Genomic DNA, 19,657 nt, shown 5'->3' on the forward strand with positions numbered 1-19,657 from the left:
AACTCTAAATTTGAAACCTGGAATGCACCGAAGGAAGCCAAGCAGGCCTTTGCCCGGCTAGTTCTTGGATGGGTTACCGTGTAGTCATAGGGCTTTTGGGACTAAGTGATAGGCAGCAGAGGGGCAGTGCAGCAAAATCCATTGTACTGTACTTCTATGCTCCCCGCGTTAAATTAGCTACTGACCAAATACCACTCACCAACAATCCGCATGGCATGGGGAGGCTCTCATCCAGCAGTGGATGTATAAGAAGGTAGTCGCATTTCAACCGGCGAATCAATCATCGCAGGATTGGCAAATAGGGAAAATAATTACCAACAGCCACGAGGTCTTACGCTTGCGATGCTTTTCCAGTGCAATTGCGCGTCACGTTTAAAATGCATGCGCACAGGCGCACGCGTGTGTATGGGTGTGTGCAGTGCGCCTACGTGCAGTGCACCCCACGTATGACCCTGGCGCCAAGCTCGAAGCGTTTGATGTCACTGACCCCCCCCGATCAGCCAAATCACGCGACGAAATTTCCCCACGTGGGAGACGACGGGCAGCCTCGCGCGTTCGCAAACGTGCCGCGTAATTTTCACAACGCGAGAGTTGTCTCGGCCGATGCTGCGTCCTCGTTTGAGGCGCAGACAGTCGGGCATCACCCTCACCTCACCCTCCCCCGCCGCCGCCGGCACCACCCCTCCTCCTCCTCCTCCCCCGAGGTGAATGTTTGATATCGTCAGCGCTGCTGCGGCAACGGCGTTACGCCGAGCGCATTTTAACACACCTTGTGCCTTCTCGTCGCCGCGCAATGCCACGTTGCGGTCGGCCGGCCGGAATTTCGTCCGAAGGTGAACGAGTTGCAGACGCAGATATTTTAACCGCGACATTTGCCAATGCAGTTTAGATTTCACTGTATAACCAGTCGCAGTGCCCAGACGCTGGGCAGACGGGGGATAAGCCATGGCACATCTACAGAGCACGAAGCACAGATATGTTTTTTTTCGAGGATATATATTTTTTTAGAGCGGAGAAAAAGAGATTATTCCTACAGGCCAGAGAGAGATAATCGAGGTTGTTTTGGTTAGATCGCGTAAATATATAAATGTGTCGTAAACAGAACGTGGCCAATTTGTCACTAGTACAGCACGCCGGTGTGTTGGAGAGCCCAAGCCACAACATTTACAAACTGAGTACAACGTTTCACCAGTAATTACAACTAGCTTCATCAGGCGACAGCCAGATATGGAGAAATCTTACTGTTTCGTTCCTTATATCGAGGCGTAGATGTGGTGACCACCCTTCTGCGCTCTTGTACAATGTGGGGGTGGGGGGGATTACTGAAGCAACGTACATTATGCATGTGTATTATGCGAGCCCTTTGAACTTGTCCTTCCTGTCTATTGTGTTTATTAAAATAGCCCTACCAACGGTAATCCCTATTGAAGTACGCTGCCCTTTATAGGCATGCATTTAAATAACGTATTATTTGATTATTCGCTTCCACGCAGCACTAAGACGGTAGCTATCCGAACGGTTAAAGTTATTTAGATTTCTTTCAATTTCGATAGATTCTCTAATTAGTCTTGGCCAGTCGTCGCTAGTTTTGCACAAAACTATCAAAATCAATTGAGTGTCCTTGTTGGCCCGCGTGTTCTGCTACTGCTGACAGTTGCATTTGGGAGAATTTAATATTTCTCTGATGTTCTTTTAGTCTCGTGCTGATCATTCGTCCTGTTTGCCCAACATAACATTTACCACACGTGCAGTTAATCCTGTACACACCTTCTGTTGATAGCTTCGGTAATGCATCTTTTGTACCAGATATTAAATTCTGTATTTTATGTACCGTGCCAAATCTGACTCGGATGTTTTGTTTTTCCAAACATCTGGCTAGTTTATCAGTTACTCCTGCAATGTACGGTATTTTTTTTATCGTTTTTATTACTTAGGCAGTTTCAATGCTCTTGTTATTTTATTTGGTTTTGGTATTCAATGCCCTGTTGATTTGTGCATCATTGTAACCGTTCATTTGCAGCGCTTCTTTAACATGTCGGATTTCACTTCTCAGACTGTCACCATCTGACACTTTCTTAGCTCGATGAATGAGCGTCTTGATAAGAGCAGATTTCTGTCCGGGGTGATGGTGTGACTCTGGATGATATTGGTCGCGAAAGCCTACGTGTTAAACAGAGAGAGATAGATGGGATACTGGTATAGTATAAGTGTAGTTGGTGAAGAGCATGAGAGAGACAGTCGTAGGTGGAAGAGGAAATTATTAGCCTGGACTCGAGCAGAGAATTGGGATTTTCAGTGTGGACTTCCAGAAGAAGGAAATTCCACATCACGGGGCAGCAGGAATAGCAGCAGTAGAGAAGGGGCGACCTCCCATTGGAACAAAGGTTTACTGCAGATTTTGATAGAAGCACTCCGTGAGCCTTCAAAAAGTCTAACAGGCTTGAGATCCGAATTTTATTAACGTTACGATTAGTATTTTAATTTTAATTTATTTCACCCACCGCATCTTTCTATCCTCATCTAAGTAATCTTCTGTATTCTTTCACTTTTTAATGCGCTCTGTGAGAAGGAGAAAAAAATATTTCGTAGGAAATTGGAAACGTTGCAGTATTTACAGTAATTGGCTTAATTGGAAGAGCTTGATACGAGACATTTTTCGCTGCGTGTGAGAAATCTATATTTGAGATGTCGGCAGCAGAGCCCACGCTCGCTTTAGCATCCTCACGATCAATTGGGCTGCCCTTTAATGAAACATTCTCGCGTTGAGGTCACGCCTTCCTCTGAAGAGTGTTGATTGTTGCAACATATCCATATCTTAGGCCACCGGCTGCCTTAGTCTGCCACCGCCATTGGGTGCCACGCACAGCTGCAGGCTGCCCGAGAGGATGATCGCGGAGATAAAACTATATACACAAAAAATTGTTTAACAGGTAAGGCCCATTGAGCTATATAGCTCTTTTTTAGAAGTGACCTGGCTGATAGCTGAACAAAGTGGCTTATCAAATAGAAATGTGTATGAGCCAAATACTCTTAAGTGCATGTTTGTTGTCCTTCCTCCAACACCTCCGATGAGCATGGTTGGCTACGTATGGTGCGAAAGAAGTTCAACATATTTACAGTTCAACATGTGGAGACAAAAACGGAGGACTCGGAGAAAAATCCACGTGACCACGGGGAGAACGTGCAAACTCAAAATATGCAGGCGTGAAGTTCTGGATCGAACTCAGGACCAGGCGAGGTAGTTAACATCTCGCCACCACGAGGCAGATGGCACGGGTTTGGTCTCCTCCATCGGTGTCGGTGCCCGCGTCGATCCCGTCAGTAATTTTGAGCAGATATTCCTCGTGGCGCCGACTGATCCCACGGGGAGAACTCTGCCGAACAGAAGCTGTTGCCCGATCACGTGACTACCCAAAATGCTCACTTTATTTCTCTGCACCGAGCCACATTGCGACAGAATAATGTTGCTCAATTGCTTTCGAGGGTTTTTTTCCTCTGTAAAATTTCATAGCTTTTTTTTATTTTGCCCGTTTTCATAGATAGCCCCCTTTTGGAGTCGGGCGCTTGCAGTTTTTCAGGCGAATATTTATCTGTTTATTTTTGTTTGCTGGAGACGTGACGAAACCATCTGACTGGCCGCCGCGGTGCTAAACCGCGTCCCTCGAGCAAGCAGACGCCAAACGGCGGAGCGAAGCGCCGGAGTGTCCGCGCCCGCTGCGAGATGGGGAATGTGTCGCTCCGTTCCCGCTTTGAAGAGGAGCGCTCCTCTTCTGTTTTTTTTTTTGCCACCGAGCTGTCACACTTTTTGAAGCGCTCTCGAGTTGTTCCGCTCCAATGAAACGTCTGTGGGCCCGTCAGGGGCGCGTGAGCTGCGCTTAAGGAAGCATTTAGTGAACTAATGAGCTTCCTGCGCTATCAGATGAGAACGTTTAATGCGAGCGCTGTAAATGAGCGCCGCTGCTTGTCGCGTGCGGGTGAGATTAGTAATTTTGCAGGTCGTGTTGAAGCTGTGTGCCCCCACCCTGGCCGTGTGCGGGTTGCGGGATGAGCGCTCCCTCCGCAGGTCGTTCCACCTGAGTTTGCACCCCGCCCCTGCCCCTCCCCAGTCGCTTGTCCCACACCGCACGTGAAACAGAGATCACGTATCTCGCCAGCGCCAGGGGTCGGCAACCTGCGACTCAGCCACGTGCGTCTCTTTAAGGACCGCTTCGTGACGTTTTTGACGCGCGTGGCGGCCCTTGAAATTTTTAGGTTTCTTTTTTTTACCAAATTATAAAAGCATTGGCTCTCCTTCCTCTTCTTGTTTTGGTTGCCCTGCACTAGGCCCTTGTCTCTGAAGATATTTTCCAGAACGCTGCTAGGCTGGTTTGGAGTCGGTCGGCATTATCGGCGTAAGGCACTACCACTGGACTACGAGATATGCCTATCCATAATATTCCTATATTGGTCTATCCTATATTACTCTAATACTATAAACAGGTTTTTTATATATATTGAAAAAAATATTAGGACAAAATAAGGTGAGACGGGATGGCGGCGCGCCAAAATAATAATTACCGGAAGAGCGTTGCGGACTCTTTCAGCTGAAATGAAGCACCGTCAATACATATATACACGCATGTGTTGTAATGCACGGCTGTGATTTGTAGGAGACGTCATTGTGTATAGAATGCAGATTATGTTTTATGTAAAGGAGCATGATTGGCAGGTCGTCTAATACCCTTAAAAACAAGATGTTAAAAGTGTGTAGAGACTCTAGCCCATTGCAATAGTCGGCTTAAATGTCAGAGCCTCGCTATGTGATGGTTTCAAGTTCAAATTCTGCTCAGGGGTCCATTGCAGGGCGACTGCAGCCCATCATCTCTTGTCTTATGCTCCCCACCGCCTGAATTTAAATGGTCGAGAATAATGACGGAGTGACAGCCGAGGAGTGGAACGCACCCGAGAGGACGTGCACCGAGGAGATGGAGCTGTGAAAGCAGCTCGCGTGCAGGCACTTGGTGGTGTATCACGTCACGGAACCGTGAGAAGATAGCGGCGGTCCGGCAGAGGCCTTCATCCAACAGTGGATTGACCACGGCTGATATGAATATGGTAGAGTATGTCCATAACTGGCTCAGGATTGGCAATGGAGATGATCATTATAATTAATTTGAGCATGGATCGTTTTACTTGATGTAGTCCTATATTAGCGTAAAGTTAGGTTGGTACATCTTTACAAAAAAACTATCTTGTTTACAAAAATACTTTCGGCCACCTGACATTCATATTGCACGCATGCACACACACACACAATGACTCCTCATTGTGACTCTTCATTATGTGAGGGTTGGTTCTGTGAGTGACCTTCTTTCAGGCCCGGCATGACACACTCAGGGAGAGGTACGGCAGGGACTAGCGCTGGTGTTGTGTTGGCACACGACACGAAGGTAGTGGTGCACATTTTACAAAAGACGGGTTTGCATGTTTGAATGTTGAACTTCTTTCGTACGTAGCCAACCGTGATAATTGGAGGTATCACTTGCATATATGACCAGGAATCAAATACAGGCGGCCTCCAGTTTGCGACAGTTCGATTTGTGACGATCCACGTTTACGATGTTTATATAATGTCACCATGGATCGATTTACGAGGCAGAAATTTTATTTACGAGGCATCTTCCGACATGATTCCAAACACAATTGAACAGAGTTGTTCTGGTTTCCGATATGACTTGGCGTGGAGCTTTTGTTTGTCTCGTGTTTTTGTGGCTTTTTACCAATTAAACCCTGTTAAATAATGATGTTTCTACGGTTTCCACTCTCTATGGGAAAATAGGGTTCGATTTACAAGGGGTTTTCCAGGAACTCATTGTGTCGTCCAAGCGTGGACTGCTTGTACTGTAGAGGCTGTTGTGGGATTACCATGCACGTAGACATGCACAAACCACGTTCACGTGCACACAAGAGCAAAGCTCCCCCTGTCTCGTCTCAGCCTTCTGGGATAAGTGCTGTTCACGAGCACCTAGAAGGCCTACATAACGCACAAAAATGGGTGGGTGGCCGTGCCCTTTGTCTTAAATTTATTGATGGTTACACACCACGTCAAGTCTTAATTTAATGCTGAGTCAGCCTTGGAGAGGTCTTGGGTTGACCTGCTTAGATATTACTTACCACTGGTATCGTTCGTGGCCAGAAATTGATGAACTTAGGTCATCCGGGTTTGTAGACCAGTGCGTTAACCACTGCACCACTGATTCCCGCACACACACGGACACAGAGTCTCCACGGGACGTTGCCTAAACCCACGCATTTACAATCTAAATGTATATTCCGTCTGATTTCCAATCAAGAGAGTTCAAACATTGCACTATTTTATTCATCTGCCATCGACCCCTTACAATCAATCGCACAAATTGCATGCACTGCAGAAAGGCAATTTGTAGATTGCCGGTGGTGGGTTGGGGGGGAGGGTGAATGAGGATTCCCCGACCTCTGGGCATGCGTGTCTTGCGAGGTAGAGGGAGTTGAATGTCGCTTGAACTTTGGTGAATATTTTTCCTACGATGAATCACTACGTGGCATTGCTACAATTTAAAATCATAATTCTGTTCCAGAATCGATTCTTTTTTTTTCCATGTTGCGATGTATGTAGTGGCCTCTGGTGGCTGCAGGGATCACGTGGAACTCCTTACGACATACACAAATGGAAAAAAGCATTTGATTTCTGTACACGTGATGTTTATCGATACGTGTATCGGGAGCTGAAAGAATCGATATTAATTGGCAAATTTATGAGCATTCTGCACCTCAGATTAGCACGGTTGGCTACGTACGGTGCGAAAGAAGTTCAACATACATACATACATCGATTGTTACACCGATAGAAATACATGGCATCCACTAATTTACTGAAACGATGCCTGCAGGGGGATTTGACGCAGATAGTTCTATAGCCTCTGTCTGGTCATTTTGTAGGGATATATTCACGATTTTCTGATTCATCCGATAAAATATAAAAAAAAATCCGGCTGATATACGAAATTTGGAATGATCTGGAAAAAGATTTGTCTTGGATTCATCCGAAAGTATGACGTTATAGGAAATTATATCACCTACCACACTACTTCCAGGCTTTTTCTGCAAAGAATGGTGTCACGTGGCATCAGATGTCGTTGCGAAGGCATGTTAAATTGTTACACCGTGTAAGTGATCCGAAACTCCGAAAACATTTCTGAAATTGTCCTTAAAAATATAATAATAATATTTTATTATATGAAACTTTTCCCAAGTATTTTTTTCTTGCTCATATGTATTTCTTCCAGATAATAACGCTTCATAAAATGTATTTGCAAATGTGTCTAAATTTCCTCATTAATATCTCTTAAAGCACTAGTGAATATTTAATGTTTATCGATTTGTAACTAAAGTACTCCATCATAATGCAATGTTCGTAAATAACTTTTGTACTTACACCCCCCATAACTTCCATCACGTGTTTGCCTTCACCCCTCTCTTGACCAGGCTGACATTCAGAAGATCTTGAGAAATGCAAGAAAGTTGCCTGAGAAGACGCAGACATTTTACAAGGTCAGCTCGTCTTATCGGTCAGGACAGCACTGAACATTCTTTCCTTTCAAACACAAATTAACCTCATGGCCGGGACCCCGGGGTCCCATAATCCCCCGGCTCTCGCATAAACTGCTTTGCGACGTCATTTTATGTCTGTTGAAGGCGAACGACACGGCAGTCTATTCCTCTCGACGAGCCCTACACGATGCGCTAATCAAAGTTTCAAAGTGTTGTTTATGACTACAGCAATTTTGGCAACGACACGACAACAGAATGATCCGCGCCAGGTGGGTCGCGGCGTTTATGTGCGCCGTGGGACGGAGTCGCCAAAATTAAATAAATCAATGACGATTTTGACTTCCGTTTATTCGGGACCCTGGGATCCTGCCATGAGGTTAAAATATTCAACTTAACTCTTTCGTCGAGCTTTATACAACTGTAAGGTTTCATCCTGTTTATTTGCGCGTGCCAAAGACGTGTTGACCAAAGGAGGGCGTGGAGGCCTTCTCAGGAGGGATTAAATGACAGAAGGGAGTAAATTTTATTATTTTCTTAAAAAAGTGAAATTTGCTTGTTTTATCCATTTTTGAGAATGTTTTGTAGTTGAGCTCCTCTGGGCTTAAAACACCTCCTGAAGCTTACTCTTAGACTTGCAAATCTCTGCACATAGGTCCCTAAGGCTAAATCGCCATTGAGAACATGTTGCACACTTGCAGCATCAAAATAAAATTATAATTCTTTACAGGATACATCCAATGCATATTTGCACATGGCATGTTCAGTGTTTTGAGATACTTGTCAAAGTAGGTCATGCGCTCGCAAACCCGAGACAACAAAAGTATTTTAAAATTAACTCGTGGCGCCCATAACGCACCGTGTCCTCTGTTGAGATCTGATTGTGACGATTGTGCCCGAGTGGTCTGTGACCAAAGTGTTGCTTCATGCTTCACTTAGCAAACATAAATGGAGGCTCTTCATAAACACAAGGTAAAATGGCATAAGTTGCCCTATTTACCCTCCCCAGCCTCCTGATTTCCCACCGGAGTTTCTGGCTGCCAGTAATAAGATATGTCAACTTCTCACGTGGGCCTCATGACCTCCCTCCCCAACACCACAACCTTGACAACTCCATACTCCCAGGGCTACTCAGTTTTCTCAAATGAGAGGACTTCCTTCTGGCCACATCGACACTTCCTATCTTAGCTTTGTGATCTCACATCTTTTGGCTGGACTTTGAAGTCAAGTCTAGGGCTAAAAACTTCTGGCCCAGAACCCTGAAGCCTTTTGCTTGGGCCCTGTAATATTTCACTTGGGCCCTTCAAATTTGCAAGGATATCTCAACCTCCAACTTGAGGTCTCCCCCGCCCCCCACCTCCTGACCTCCCAAACCCTTCCAGAGTCTCATACCACTATCACGTGACCACCTACCCATTCCATGTAACCTTCAATTTGTGCTCTCCAACTATCAGCGTGTGCCTTTACAATTCCCTTCCCAACATACGCTCTCTGCACTCCCATATTCCCACCCCTGGCCCTATAACCACCAAGCCAGCTTATTCGGGCCACCTAAAACGTGTGATTATCTACAATCGATTCCCTGCCTTCACCACAAGCTTCTCACCTACCAATATTACAGCCTCAGTTTTACTCAGCGTGTTGCTTGGTCCAACTCGCAGGGCCAAGTCTTTTGACTCAGACTCTCCACATAGCAGTATCGTGCAGTGAGGTCAATGGCTGGGGAGGCACTGGCTAGTGTCAGAGCCAGATTCACACACTGAGGGGGGGGGGGGGGTGGCCTCACTGAGGGGGGCGTGGCCTCACTGAGGGGGGCGTGTTAGACACATCCCCCTTAGTGAGGCAGATGTAATAGCTGCCTCCCCTGGTGCTTTTTCATTGCAGTTTCATGACGAGACCAGCGAGCCTAAATATCTTTATACACATACGTGAAATAAGTTACCTGGAGTATGGAAGGCGAAGACATGAAATGAAGGGGTCTACAAACATTACATTGGTGACATACTGAGATAGTAACAGGCACGCGCTTATTGCCCGCGCTCCATCCAGTTACTAAGGGGTTGCGCAATCAGAGGGGAGGCTGAGCTCGTCGCTGCCTCACCTCTCGTCTCTTCCTGTATTTGCAGCGGAGCTGTACAAATTTGGCGATTTTGACTATAAAAATGATTGGAATCGTACAGAAATGGCATTTATAACACAGATCAGTGGAAAAATCTTAATATTTATATAATTTGATTATTCTTTTTTTTTTACTTTTCGTAACAGCTACTTTCATTGGAGTGTGACAGGTGAGGCTCTGCCTCCCCTGACCACACGTCCCTGCCACATAGAGCCTGTGCCCCTCTCAACGCCTGCTCCTCGCTTCTGTCGCCGCGGTGGCAAGAAGTTAGCTACCTCGCCTGGTATACAGGAGGTTGTGGGTTCGATCCCGACCTTAACAATGCCTATTGTATATTTGGAGTTTAAATGTTGTCCCCGTGGTCACGTGGATTTTTTTTGTGGTTCCTCCGGTTTTTCCCTCCACATTGAGAAACATACATTTCGAGTATTTGGCAGCTATACATTTACACATGATAAGCCGCTTCGTTGAGCTATTATTTGTGGCCAGGTGGCTTCTGGAAAAGAGGTATATAGCTCAGTGGCCTTACCTGGTAAAATAAAAAAAGTTTAGTTTGTACGCTGTGGCTCCCTGCTTGGGCTTTGATCTCAGGTTTGAGGCTCATCTGCAACCCATGATTATTCGGCCGGGTCCTTCCAACATCATTCTTGACCCTTCACATCCTCACCTTAGCCCCACAACCTCATAACCCTTAGCCTCTTGACCTTGCCCCCTGGGTTTTTTTGATCTCTTGCCCAGATGCATCGTCTTTTCTTTCCTGGACCTTGGTACTCAATTAGTGAGAACCGCTGTGCCTCCTAACCCATTCTAGGATTTCCCCAACCTCTCACCTGGGTCTGTCAACTCATTGCCTTTTAACACACGGCACTGTTCAGCTTTGAAACTGGGTCCAGTGTCAAAGCTGAAACTAAACAAATTGTTGTATTCATTCACATAGCGAGACGCAACCCTAATATCGTTCAGCATGTTTCCAGTGATCCTGAGCCCACCGGAATTGTTGCGGTCATTGAGTCAAAAAAAAAAATATCTTGGTACAAGATGAGCTGAACTTACCCTTGTTTAGGAATGCAATAGTGAATGTTAACGCAATGGGTAAAGGTGCAGCCCTGCAATTGCATGCTCACGCCACGGTCGGTAGAGGGGCCTCCGCTCAACAGAGCTCTAGGAGAGTGCCTCGAGGGCCATGCACGTGCGTTGTTCGCACGCCAGACGTGCGTTGAACTTCCTTCGCACTCGCGCGCGGCCAACCGCGCTAATCGGAGGCGCGGCGTGGCCAGACATCTCGCGAGAGTCGGGCCCTCCGGAGACAAGCAAAAGTCTCCCCCCCCCCCCCCCCCCCTTGTCCGTGCGCGCTCGGCGCAGGAGCTGAACCGGCTGCGGCGCGCGGCGCTGGCGTTCGGCTTCTGGGAGCTGCTGCGCGGCGTGGCCGACGTGCTGGAGCGCGAGTGCACGCTGCTGCCCAGCTCGGCGCACCCCGACGCCGCGTTCCAGCTGGCGCACGCCGCGCAGCAGATGCGGCTGGCGGCGCGCCCCGACCTGCAGCCTGCCGCAGCGTACGACTGCTGCGTGGCGCCGTTGCCCACCAACTTCTCCTGCGCCGGGGTCGAGTGACCGCACACTCCGGGCGAGCGACGGCCGGGCGGACATTGTAGCTGGTGGCTGTCGGGTGAACTCGTCCGGCTGCGGTGATTTTTCCACGCGACCGGTGCGGCTGTCTCCGATGCGTGTTCGGGCTGCGACCGCGCGGTCCCTTTGCGGCACGATGCCCGACGTTTTTCGCCACGTGCTGTGGGAGCTTCTACGGGATCAATTAGTTCAATCCCTGAAGTGCGCAGCGCTTGGAATAAAATATCAGGCATGGTGCCGAACTGGCGCACGCAGTACAAGCCAAAAACGCGCATCGGAGAGTTAGACGGCACGACTCTGAAAAACCGACACAGTAAACGAAGCTTCGCTTTGGTAACAGCAAAGTGCCCTCTCCTCCTCGAGAAGGGACATAGCAGGGAGCTTCAACACGCACAGCTTGCACCCAAACGGCTGCACTTGTTGGAAATATGAAAACCCAGATCGGATGCATATGTGCACCCTGTGCAACCCACAACACTCGTGTTGCTTATTTCAGTTACGCACGTGTGTCAGCAGGAAGACGAGTATCAATACAAAGTACGTGATCCGTGCGTTCTGACACATTCGAAACGTGAACGTATCCTGATTAGCCGTGTAATGCAAGTGGGGATAACTGATTACAGTTTTGTTTGTTTGATGTATATGCTGTGTTCGTGCTTTCTGAGTGTTCCTATGGAATGCACCAGGGGTGATGTGGCACTTCAATAAAAATGTGGTAAGTCACGCAGTGTAACTGCATGGAAAGTTGTCTATAAATGAAGGACGGAAAGAGAAATGCCAGGTTTTGACTACTTGCGCAAAGCAATTCCATGGGCTTTTCCAGTTAGGGCTGAGGAATGGAAAAATTATCCCTTCCCTTTCAAGTTTCCCTTTGAGCTCTGACCAGAGAGGCTTAAACGATGCCTTTAAGTTGTCAATTTGACTTCAGGGTAATATTCTTGCCTGATAAAAGTGATGGGCATGGTACCATACAAAAGTCTATTAGGGCCATTTGCAAAGACTCCAAGTGGCCGTAAGGCAAAAAGATATATACGTTTGAAGAACATTGTCTTAAAAATATACATGTGCAATTCTTCTCATTGTGTTTATGTAACGTGCCAATTCGGTGTCTTTTTGTGCTAAGAGCTGTTGTAAATTCACTGACGGACTGTGACAAAAAATATGGTTTAAAAGTGCAGTTGGCAAGGTTACCTCTGATTATTGATTGCTAAAGGTTATACAAGTAACGTAATCTCACGTTTGTCGTTTTCAAGCTGACGTTGTTATACTTTTTACGGTTATATTTTCTCCAGTCACACATTTAGTTTACCTCAGAAATCGCAGGAATGTGTGCATATTTAGCAGCTTGACCTTTTGCTGCTTGCTGCTGTCACGACAAATACATACGCCACAGTTGTACACCATCATTCCCCCTTTGTTTTTAAAATTTTCATTTTTTTCTTTTCAGCCAGGGCCGTCTGAGCTTCAAAAAACATTCCACCCCCCCCCCCCTGCCAACTCCTGACGAAGGGGGCGGGAGGCAGGGGTGAGGTCCAGGAATCGAGAGCTTGGGAATCCTGGAAAATATTCCCTGAGGAAATAATCCCCTTTTGAGTAACCTTGTAAACTGACACTTTAACTGCCCTCAAATATTTTTTTTTTAACAGCAACGCTTAAAAGGGGGTTGCTTTGTATCGGCGCGCTGTTCATACGCTGCTGGTACCGTAGTTTGCAAACATTACTCCAGCAGCACCGCTCAAGACGGACGCCGCTGCCCACCGATCCCTTTTCTCAATTATGAGCATCCTTCATGCTGCATTCGTTAGCACGCATCAGTGCTCAATTATTCACGACACGCTGTTAAATCATCCGGCTCACGGTGACATTTAGTGCAATTGGCAGTGACAGCTACCGCGGGTGTTGTGTTTTGCCATCAACTTATAGTGGCACAGCCACCCTGCTGCCAAGCCTGATACCATTGTTGTGATGTATAAACGGTTGTGTTTTAAGTATATAATCGTGTCGTGCTTGTGACTGCCGCGCGCCGATGTCGATTGCCCCTATTTATACAACACGGTTCCTGCTGGAGGAGCACTCCAAGCCTCTCGTGTTGCCTTCTTGCAAGTGCGGTTTAAACACAGCCCGAGCAATACCACCAGCCCGGCACTGATCATCACAGCTGCCACGGTGACCTGAAGCCAAGCATGGAAATGCCGCCTCTTGACCACTGAGCACATACTCTTTGGTTCTATTCGGTAAAGTCACGTAGGTAAAAAAAAAAATCACGACGTTTCGGCCACAACACAAGCGGCCTTCATCAGGTGAAGGGACCAGCCTGTCTCGAAGACTGCGCTGGAGTGAAACAGAGCCAAGCTCAGACTGCGACCTTTAATCTGTGTGAGAGGGACTAAGGTGCCTCGACAAAGGAATTAGCATAAAAAAATAGCATTTGATTGGCGGACTTGGCATGATGAAAGGTGTAGCACGCGGCAGTGCACCTTTAAGCTGAGCACAGTCCACGGTATACGAGTTGGCTACTACATTTTTCAGTTTTATACAAATTTCCAACATTTTTAAAAGTGGAGACCAAAATTTAATGGCAGTACATTTATTTTTAACCAAATTCCAATTTGCAACCGAGTGTGCGGTTGCGTTTTGTTGTCTTTACCAGAAACAATCACTCTTGACTGATATGTATAAATAACGTCAAATTTCAAACTGCTTATTGGGCTGTATTTTATACAAACAAATATATAGATTGCAAACTGCCAAGAGGAAAACACGACACAAGTTTAGGTGAAGTGGTTAACACTACATTGAATATTATCGGAACATTTTTTCCTGGGTCGTGTTCTTGGGACAATCGCAACAAACTAGAAATGTGGATAATGCGCCATAAACTACCGCCCATTAAACAAGAGCGTGAACTTAGTATAACTTTTTCGTGTTCCTTTAAAAAAAGGATTTGCCAATCAGCATTGTTCATGTTGTGAAGGATAACGGGCCTGTTGTTGTGGAAAACAGTTTACTTTTTGATGTGCTTGCTTTAAGTGCGATGTATCCGTTTACTTAATACACGTTATTCTTAAAGAAAAATGCCTCGTCGTTTGCTGAATGTATGAAAGTCAAGCTTCACGATTACCCATGTCAAACAGATCTTGCCCTTGCCATGTTCACTTTTGGACAAAAAAGGTCCCACCTTATCTCATTTGGCGCTATTCCAGAGCAATAAGAAATCTTAATTCATAGGCTCTCCAAGTCAAAGACGCTGATTATACATGATGTAACACAACTTTTGTTCCTGGGTACTAAAAGTGTTATTTTATTATTGCTTATGCATAAAAAGCATAGAAAATGGCTATTATTCCCCACAAACTTTGCTTTTGTGACCAGGACTTTATGTGAACGTAAGATACAAAATGCACACCACGTTTTCTCATTGAAAATAGGTAAATTTCAAAATATCACTGTCCTAGTCACAAAAGTAAAGTTTGTGGGGAATAATAGCCATTTTCTGTACTTTTGAGGCATAGGCAATTAGGAAATAACACTTTCTACCCAGGAACAAACATTGTTTTTGTTAGTGTTATCATTAATACTGTTATTGAGAAAGTCATGCCCTCAATTTCACCGTGTAATTGATATTTACCCAAGGACTGCTGCCAGCCTTTTAACCGAGTTATATTTTCCTTTGTGTAGCCAAGTTTGCCGAGTTGAAATACTGGTTTTGAGGGTGACTCGTTCATTCCTACAGTGCCCCATTACATACATACCGCAATGGAGAAAACCACCAGTGGTCATCCTTTGGCCCCATTGGTACCTGGCCAAGTGATTGTGGAATTTTCATCGGTGGGTTGAGGGCCACCAAGAGAGACGGAGAGAGAGGATCGTGGCCCCATGCTGTTTTGGTAATTCCAGCCAAACGTGCAAATGGGCTAAACTCCTCCTCCGAGGAGAATACAATCAGAGCACAATTCAGGCAGGTGTATAGAAAACAAGTTTAATTTTGTTTCCTTGCATATAAAATGAGAAAAAATGTACAAACATAAGTAAGAAGCATACAGAAAAGGCCTACAGTAGTTGAGTCTGCCTGCAAATAGAGTACCGAACTTCTACATGACAACGCAGATTATAATTTTCAAGCCTACAAAGCAGGAAGTGGCTACTTTGCCTGTTATTACAACCTTTTCCACCCAGTGGTTCGGCATTTAACCAAAATATTCGACTGATACCTCAACGTGGTATTATAATCTACAATAAGGGTTTTAATGTTACAGGCGTAAGGCAATTGGCTATTCACAGAAATATGGTATTATATAAAAAGCATTATTTTTTATTTGCCTGGGCGGAAAAGGGTTTTTTTTTCTCATGTTAAATTTCTGCACGCTCACAAACACGTGATACATAAATTCAGTGCGATAATATTTACCAGTTACATGTAACAGCCCTAAAAAAACAAGCCACTGAGACGTGCATACACGAATGTGAACCTTGTTCAAAGACTACGGGAGCCGATTACGTTGTCACCCTAAACTACCAAAAGAGGAGCTGTACGATGAAAGATTACAGCGAGATTACACAAGTCTTATTTTCCAACTTTTTTTTTACTCTTCATCTTTTAATTGTTCATCATAAATTATGTGCACGATCAGCCTGGTCTTTAATTTATACATATAAAAAAAGCTTTTTTTTAACCTTACAAGTTGCCCAACAATTGCAACATCATTTCACGTGATACATACATTTTATTCAGTTTATTTGAATCACTTACAGATGACATACGTGCGCATTACTCAGTGGAATAAAAACACCACCGCCGCTTATAAATAGCAACATAGAAACTGGAACTTTATTTTAATATCTATATATCTTTTAAAAAATCAATAAGAAGAAAAAATGGCTACAATTAACAAATGTTTATTGAAAATAAATATAATTTCTTTAAAAAAATTTCTACAACAACCTACAGTGGTAACTAAGACCGTGGAATTAAAAACAACTGACCTTTACTTCTTTGTTTCAATAGGCACTGGCTGGGAATGCCACGTCTGTTAAGCCATAATGAACGGACGTGAAGTATGTACCGTGCAATATGGGACTGCACAGTAGAGAATACCAAAAGTGTTCACGGACCAGGTGAGTGCAACGTTAGGTACACATTGCCGTTTTTTTATGCACAGTATACACGTAAAAACAGTTAAATGTTTTGAGAATGGGATATTAAATGCATGCACTCAGCTCAGACAGCAATTGTTACTCTGAATACGGTGACTTCTTCGTATAAATTGAACAAAACCGGCTTAACAAACCTAAAATGCTTGTGCAGCTTTTTTAAATACCACATTCTCAAGACTCTACAACCAGTCCTTGTATACACGCACACGTGAGTAGGTGCGTGTGTTCCATGCCTCTAAGAGGCAACAAACTCTTAAGACATATCTTTCAGGTGTGAGAGAAAAAAAACCTCTATCTGTTGAAAATCAAACTGAAAAAGGTAAAAAAAAAGAGGCTCGAGAAAACAGCCCAGGTGTTAGATTGTTGGGACGGGCGGTAGACAGCCAATCAGTGTAATTGCTGGGCCTGGTTAATCATATTAACTATGCGCCATCTACAAATGTGGTTGTAACAATATCACAATCCAGCCTCGTACTCCAGTTTTAAACGAGAGCTAAGCGAAACGCTCCCTCGCGCCGTGGAAGCTCACTGGTCTACAGCCATGACATTAACTGCGATAAATCTCGAGAGATGTCAAAAACAGTCAATAAACTGGTTCATATACATTTGAAATGGGGCTCAACATAATCATAATTGGGCATTCTAACGTTATTCACTTAGCGTTCATTGAATATCGTTTGATGCGCTTCGATTGAACTCTGCGCGTGGTTATAAATGAATTCCAGGTCTATGAAATGCCACTCAAAAGACCAATGACGATTACGCTATTCTGTTCAAATACCCCACCAACATTCTCGTCTCCATTAAAGAGAGAAAAAAATACTCCGACTGAATGTACATGGATATTAAAATGTAAACGAGTATCCTTTAAAAATATAAAAACTAATTTCCATAAAAAGCACATCACGTACACGTTTAAAACGATGCAGAAAAACAGAGTGAATGCGAGTGGAAAAAAAATGGATAAATGCTTTTCGATGCAAAAGCACTTTCAGTAATACAGAGTGTAACGCTACACAATTTAGCACATTACTGGAAAAGCAACTTGCAATGTTACCTTCAGGGTTCTCTGTGCTATAGATCGGACTTTGGCTCATTACAGGACATGGCTTCCATTTCAATTTTTTTTTGTTTTCATTGTTATTTTAGAAAAAAAGAATAAAGATCCCAAAATAACCAAAGCACATTTTGTTTTGCACTTGAGCCCTGAATATCAAAATATGCATTGGATGGGTATTTCAACAAGTTTCGAAAACGTGCTACACACCCACAAAAAAAACAGCATTTCAGAATTTTACAAAATCTCATCGATGTCTTATCAGAGCTTTTTTTTTCACCATGTAATTTTTTTGTCTTTTTCTCATTACTCTTTAAGCCCAATATTACTTTTCTTTTGGTAATCATGTACACAGTGGACAAACAAGTGCGAAAATATAACAAGTAAAAAAAATAAGTTCAATGAAAAATGCGGCAGTGTACAGATCTTCAGTTTTGATTGTTCAGGAAAGGTTCTTTGTGTTTTCTGCTGATTCCAAAAGGTGCAATGGGCTTTGTTCACACGACTCTCAAAGAGTCCAAAATAATGGACGGCTGAACCCTATCCCCAGGCTTAATGTTACAAACTTCATGTTGACCCTGGGAAAGCGCTAAACCAAAACGCACACAAACACCATAGCCGATTCTCCTCCTTCATTCATGGAGATAAAACAGTGTGATCCAGGTGACTGCAGCCTCTCTGATGCGTGGTCTGCTATTATATTGATCACTGGGCAAAGACTGTCTCCGGCCGCTTGTTCTTCTGGGCTACAGTTTTAAGAATGGGAGTTCTCAATGCTTCCTGGTGCAAGTGCGAGGGACTGCCGTCATCAATGTCCTTGGGAAAGCGGCAAGGCCCGGGCCCAATGGCGGCCGTTGAGGAGCAAGGATGAAGTGGAGCAGGAAGAGGACACAGCAAGACGGTTTCACAGATTCGGGGACACGTACAAAATGGACAGGTGAAAATAAAGATCAACAGGCTTGCTCAGGTCTGTACATTGTCCACTTGTCTCAACCATGCTCCCCATCAGGAACGGCCCATGGTCTCCAAGTAGCTTTGCAGTTTACGAACTGTCGTCTTATCCAGCATGCAGAGGTCAAAGTCAAAGGTGGTTGTTGTGATTTGGAAGTGGCCCGTCTCTTCAATCAGGTTCACAATCTATGGGCAAGAAAGAAAAAACACGAGAAGAGTTTTTTTTTTAAGTTTTGATGCATGGAAATAACAATGGCAATACTGCTGCACAGCAGCCGTTGAAGATCCTCTGAAGCCTTTGCCAGAGTAGGCCATTGTGTGCAAGCGTCAGCATCCAAATTTGAAAATTACCTGCAAACCAACTCTATTGGGATTAAACATAGCAATCATGAACTCTCTACCGATAGATTAATGTCCCAGGTCACTGTTGCTAATTAAACTATCAGTGCCTTTAATCGCCACCTCGTTAAAAATATAAACGTAACTTGAACTAACTTGGCTTGCCTAACAGGGACTGAAGCAATTCAGCTGAGAGTTTAACAGTCAGGAGACTTCATGGGAGATAAATCAAAGAAAGCTGTACACTTGAAAGACATTCCGTGTTGCCAATGCAACATTAAAAAAGTTCCACATACCCTAATTAATGAGCAACAATGTAATACAATCAAGGTGATTGTTTCCAAAATCATCACGAGACGTGTGACTGCCAAAAATTGCACCTTAAGCGGCAGCTGAAAACAATTCAAACCATTTCTTTTTTTTTTTACAAAATGTCGTGAAATTAAGGTGCAGTTCATCATTCAAATATTTGCAGACTGTGCAGCAGACATGATCTTTTGGGCATGCGCATGCAAGTCGGTGCAAAGCACGGCTGCAACAGCCCTTTTGTTGCAAGCCGTGGTGGATGGCTGCCAAAACACTTGGGAAATGTGGCACGGATTAGTGCGCTGCTTTCCTTGGGAGCAAGGCCACAGCGTTTTGTGCTGGGGAGCTCTCATGGGTGGTGGGGGGGGGGGCGGGAGTTGCAGGACGGAGGAAGCCAGTACAAAGGTACGAACACAGTGGCTGTTTTTTGTTCATCTGTCCATCATGTTTGTTTAGCGGGAGGGCAGTGGCATATGTAGATGATTGCAGGCGCTTGGCTTGCACGACGGTCTAGGCAGGCAAAGCTCACGTCAACAGAC

The 19,657-nt window shown here is 44.8% G+C and overlaps 2 protein-coding genes across 9 annotated transcripts in view; one reads left to right on the forward strand and one right to left on the reverse strand.

Moving 5' to 3' along the window:
- The window catches only part of LOC116957147 (integrator complex subunit 14-like), a 98,624-nt gene extending 84,238 nt beyond the window's left edge, over nt 1–14,386 (forward strand). For 4 of the 7 annotated variants that reach the window (XM_032979455.2, XM_076065725.1, XM_076065721.1 and 1 more), the window contains 2 exons: nt 7,504–7,569; nt 11,048–14,386. In XM_032979455.2, the coding sequence (XP_032835346.2) occupies nt 7,504–7,569; nt 11,048–11,296 (315 nt within the window). In that variant the 3' untranslated portion in view covers nt 11,297–14,386. Of the gene's footprint in view, nt 1–7,503; nt 7,587–11,047 lie in introns of those variants that run through there. The other 3 variants (XM_032979693.2, XM_032979609.2, XM_032979151.2) reach the window with 2 other exon arrangements.
- Nucleotides 14,387–15,276: 890 nt separating this feature from the next.
- LOC116957544 (protein AF-9-like) overlaps nt 15,277–19,657 on the reverse strand; it is an 87,382-nt gene continuing 83,001 nt past the window's right edge. For both annotated transcript variants that reach the window (XM_032979871.2, XM_032979812.2), the window contains exon 12: nt 15,277–18,659. In XM_032979871.2, the coding sequence (XP_032835762.1) occupies nt 18,528–18,659 (132 nt within the window). In that variant the 3' untranslated portion in view covers nt 15,277–18,527. The remainder of the gene's footprint in view (nt 18,660–19,657) is intronic.

The sequence above is a fragment of the Petromyzon marinus genome, chromosome 1, assembly GCF_048934315.1.
Source record: "Petromyzon marinus isolate PM22_M1 ecotype Great Lakes invasive population chromosome 1, UKy_Petmar_22M1.pri1.0, whole genome shotgun sequence".
Taxonomy (NCBI): domain Eukaryota; kingdom Metazoa; phylum Chordata; class Hyperoartia; order Petromyzontiformes; family Petromyzontidae; genus Petromyzon; species Petromyzon marinus.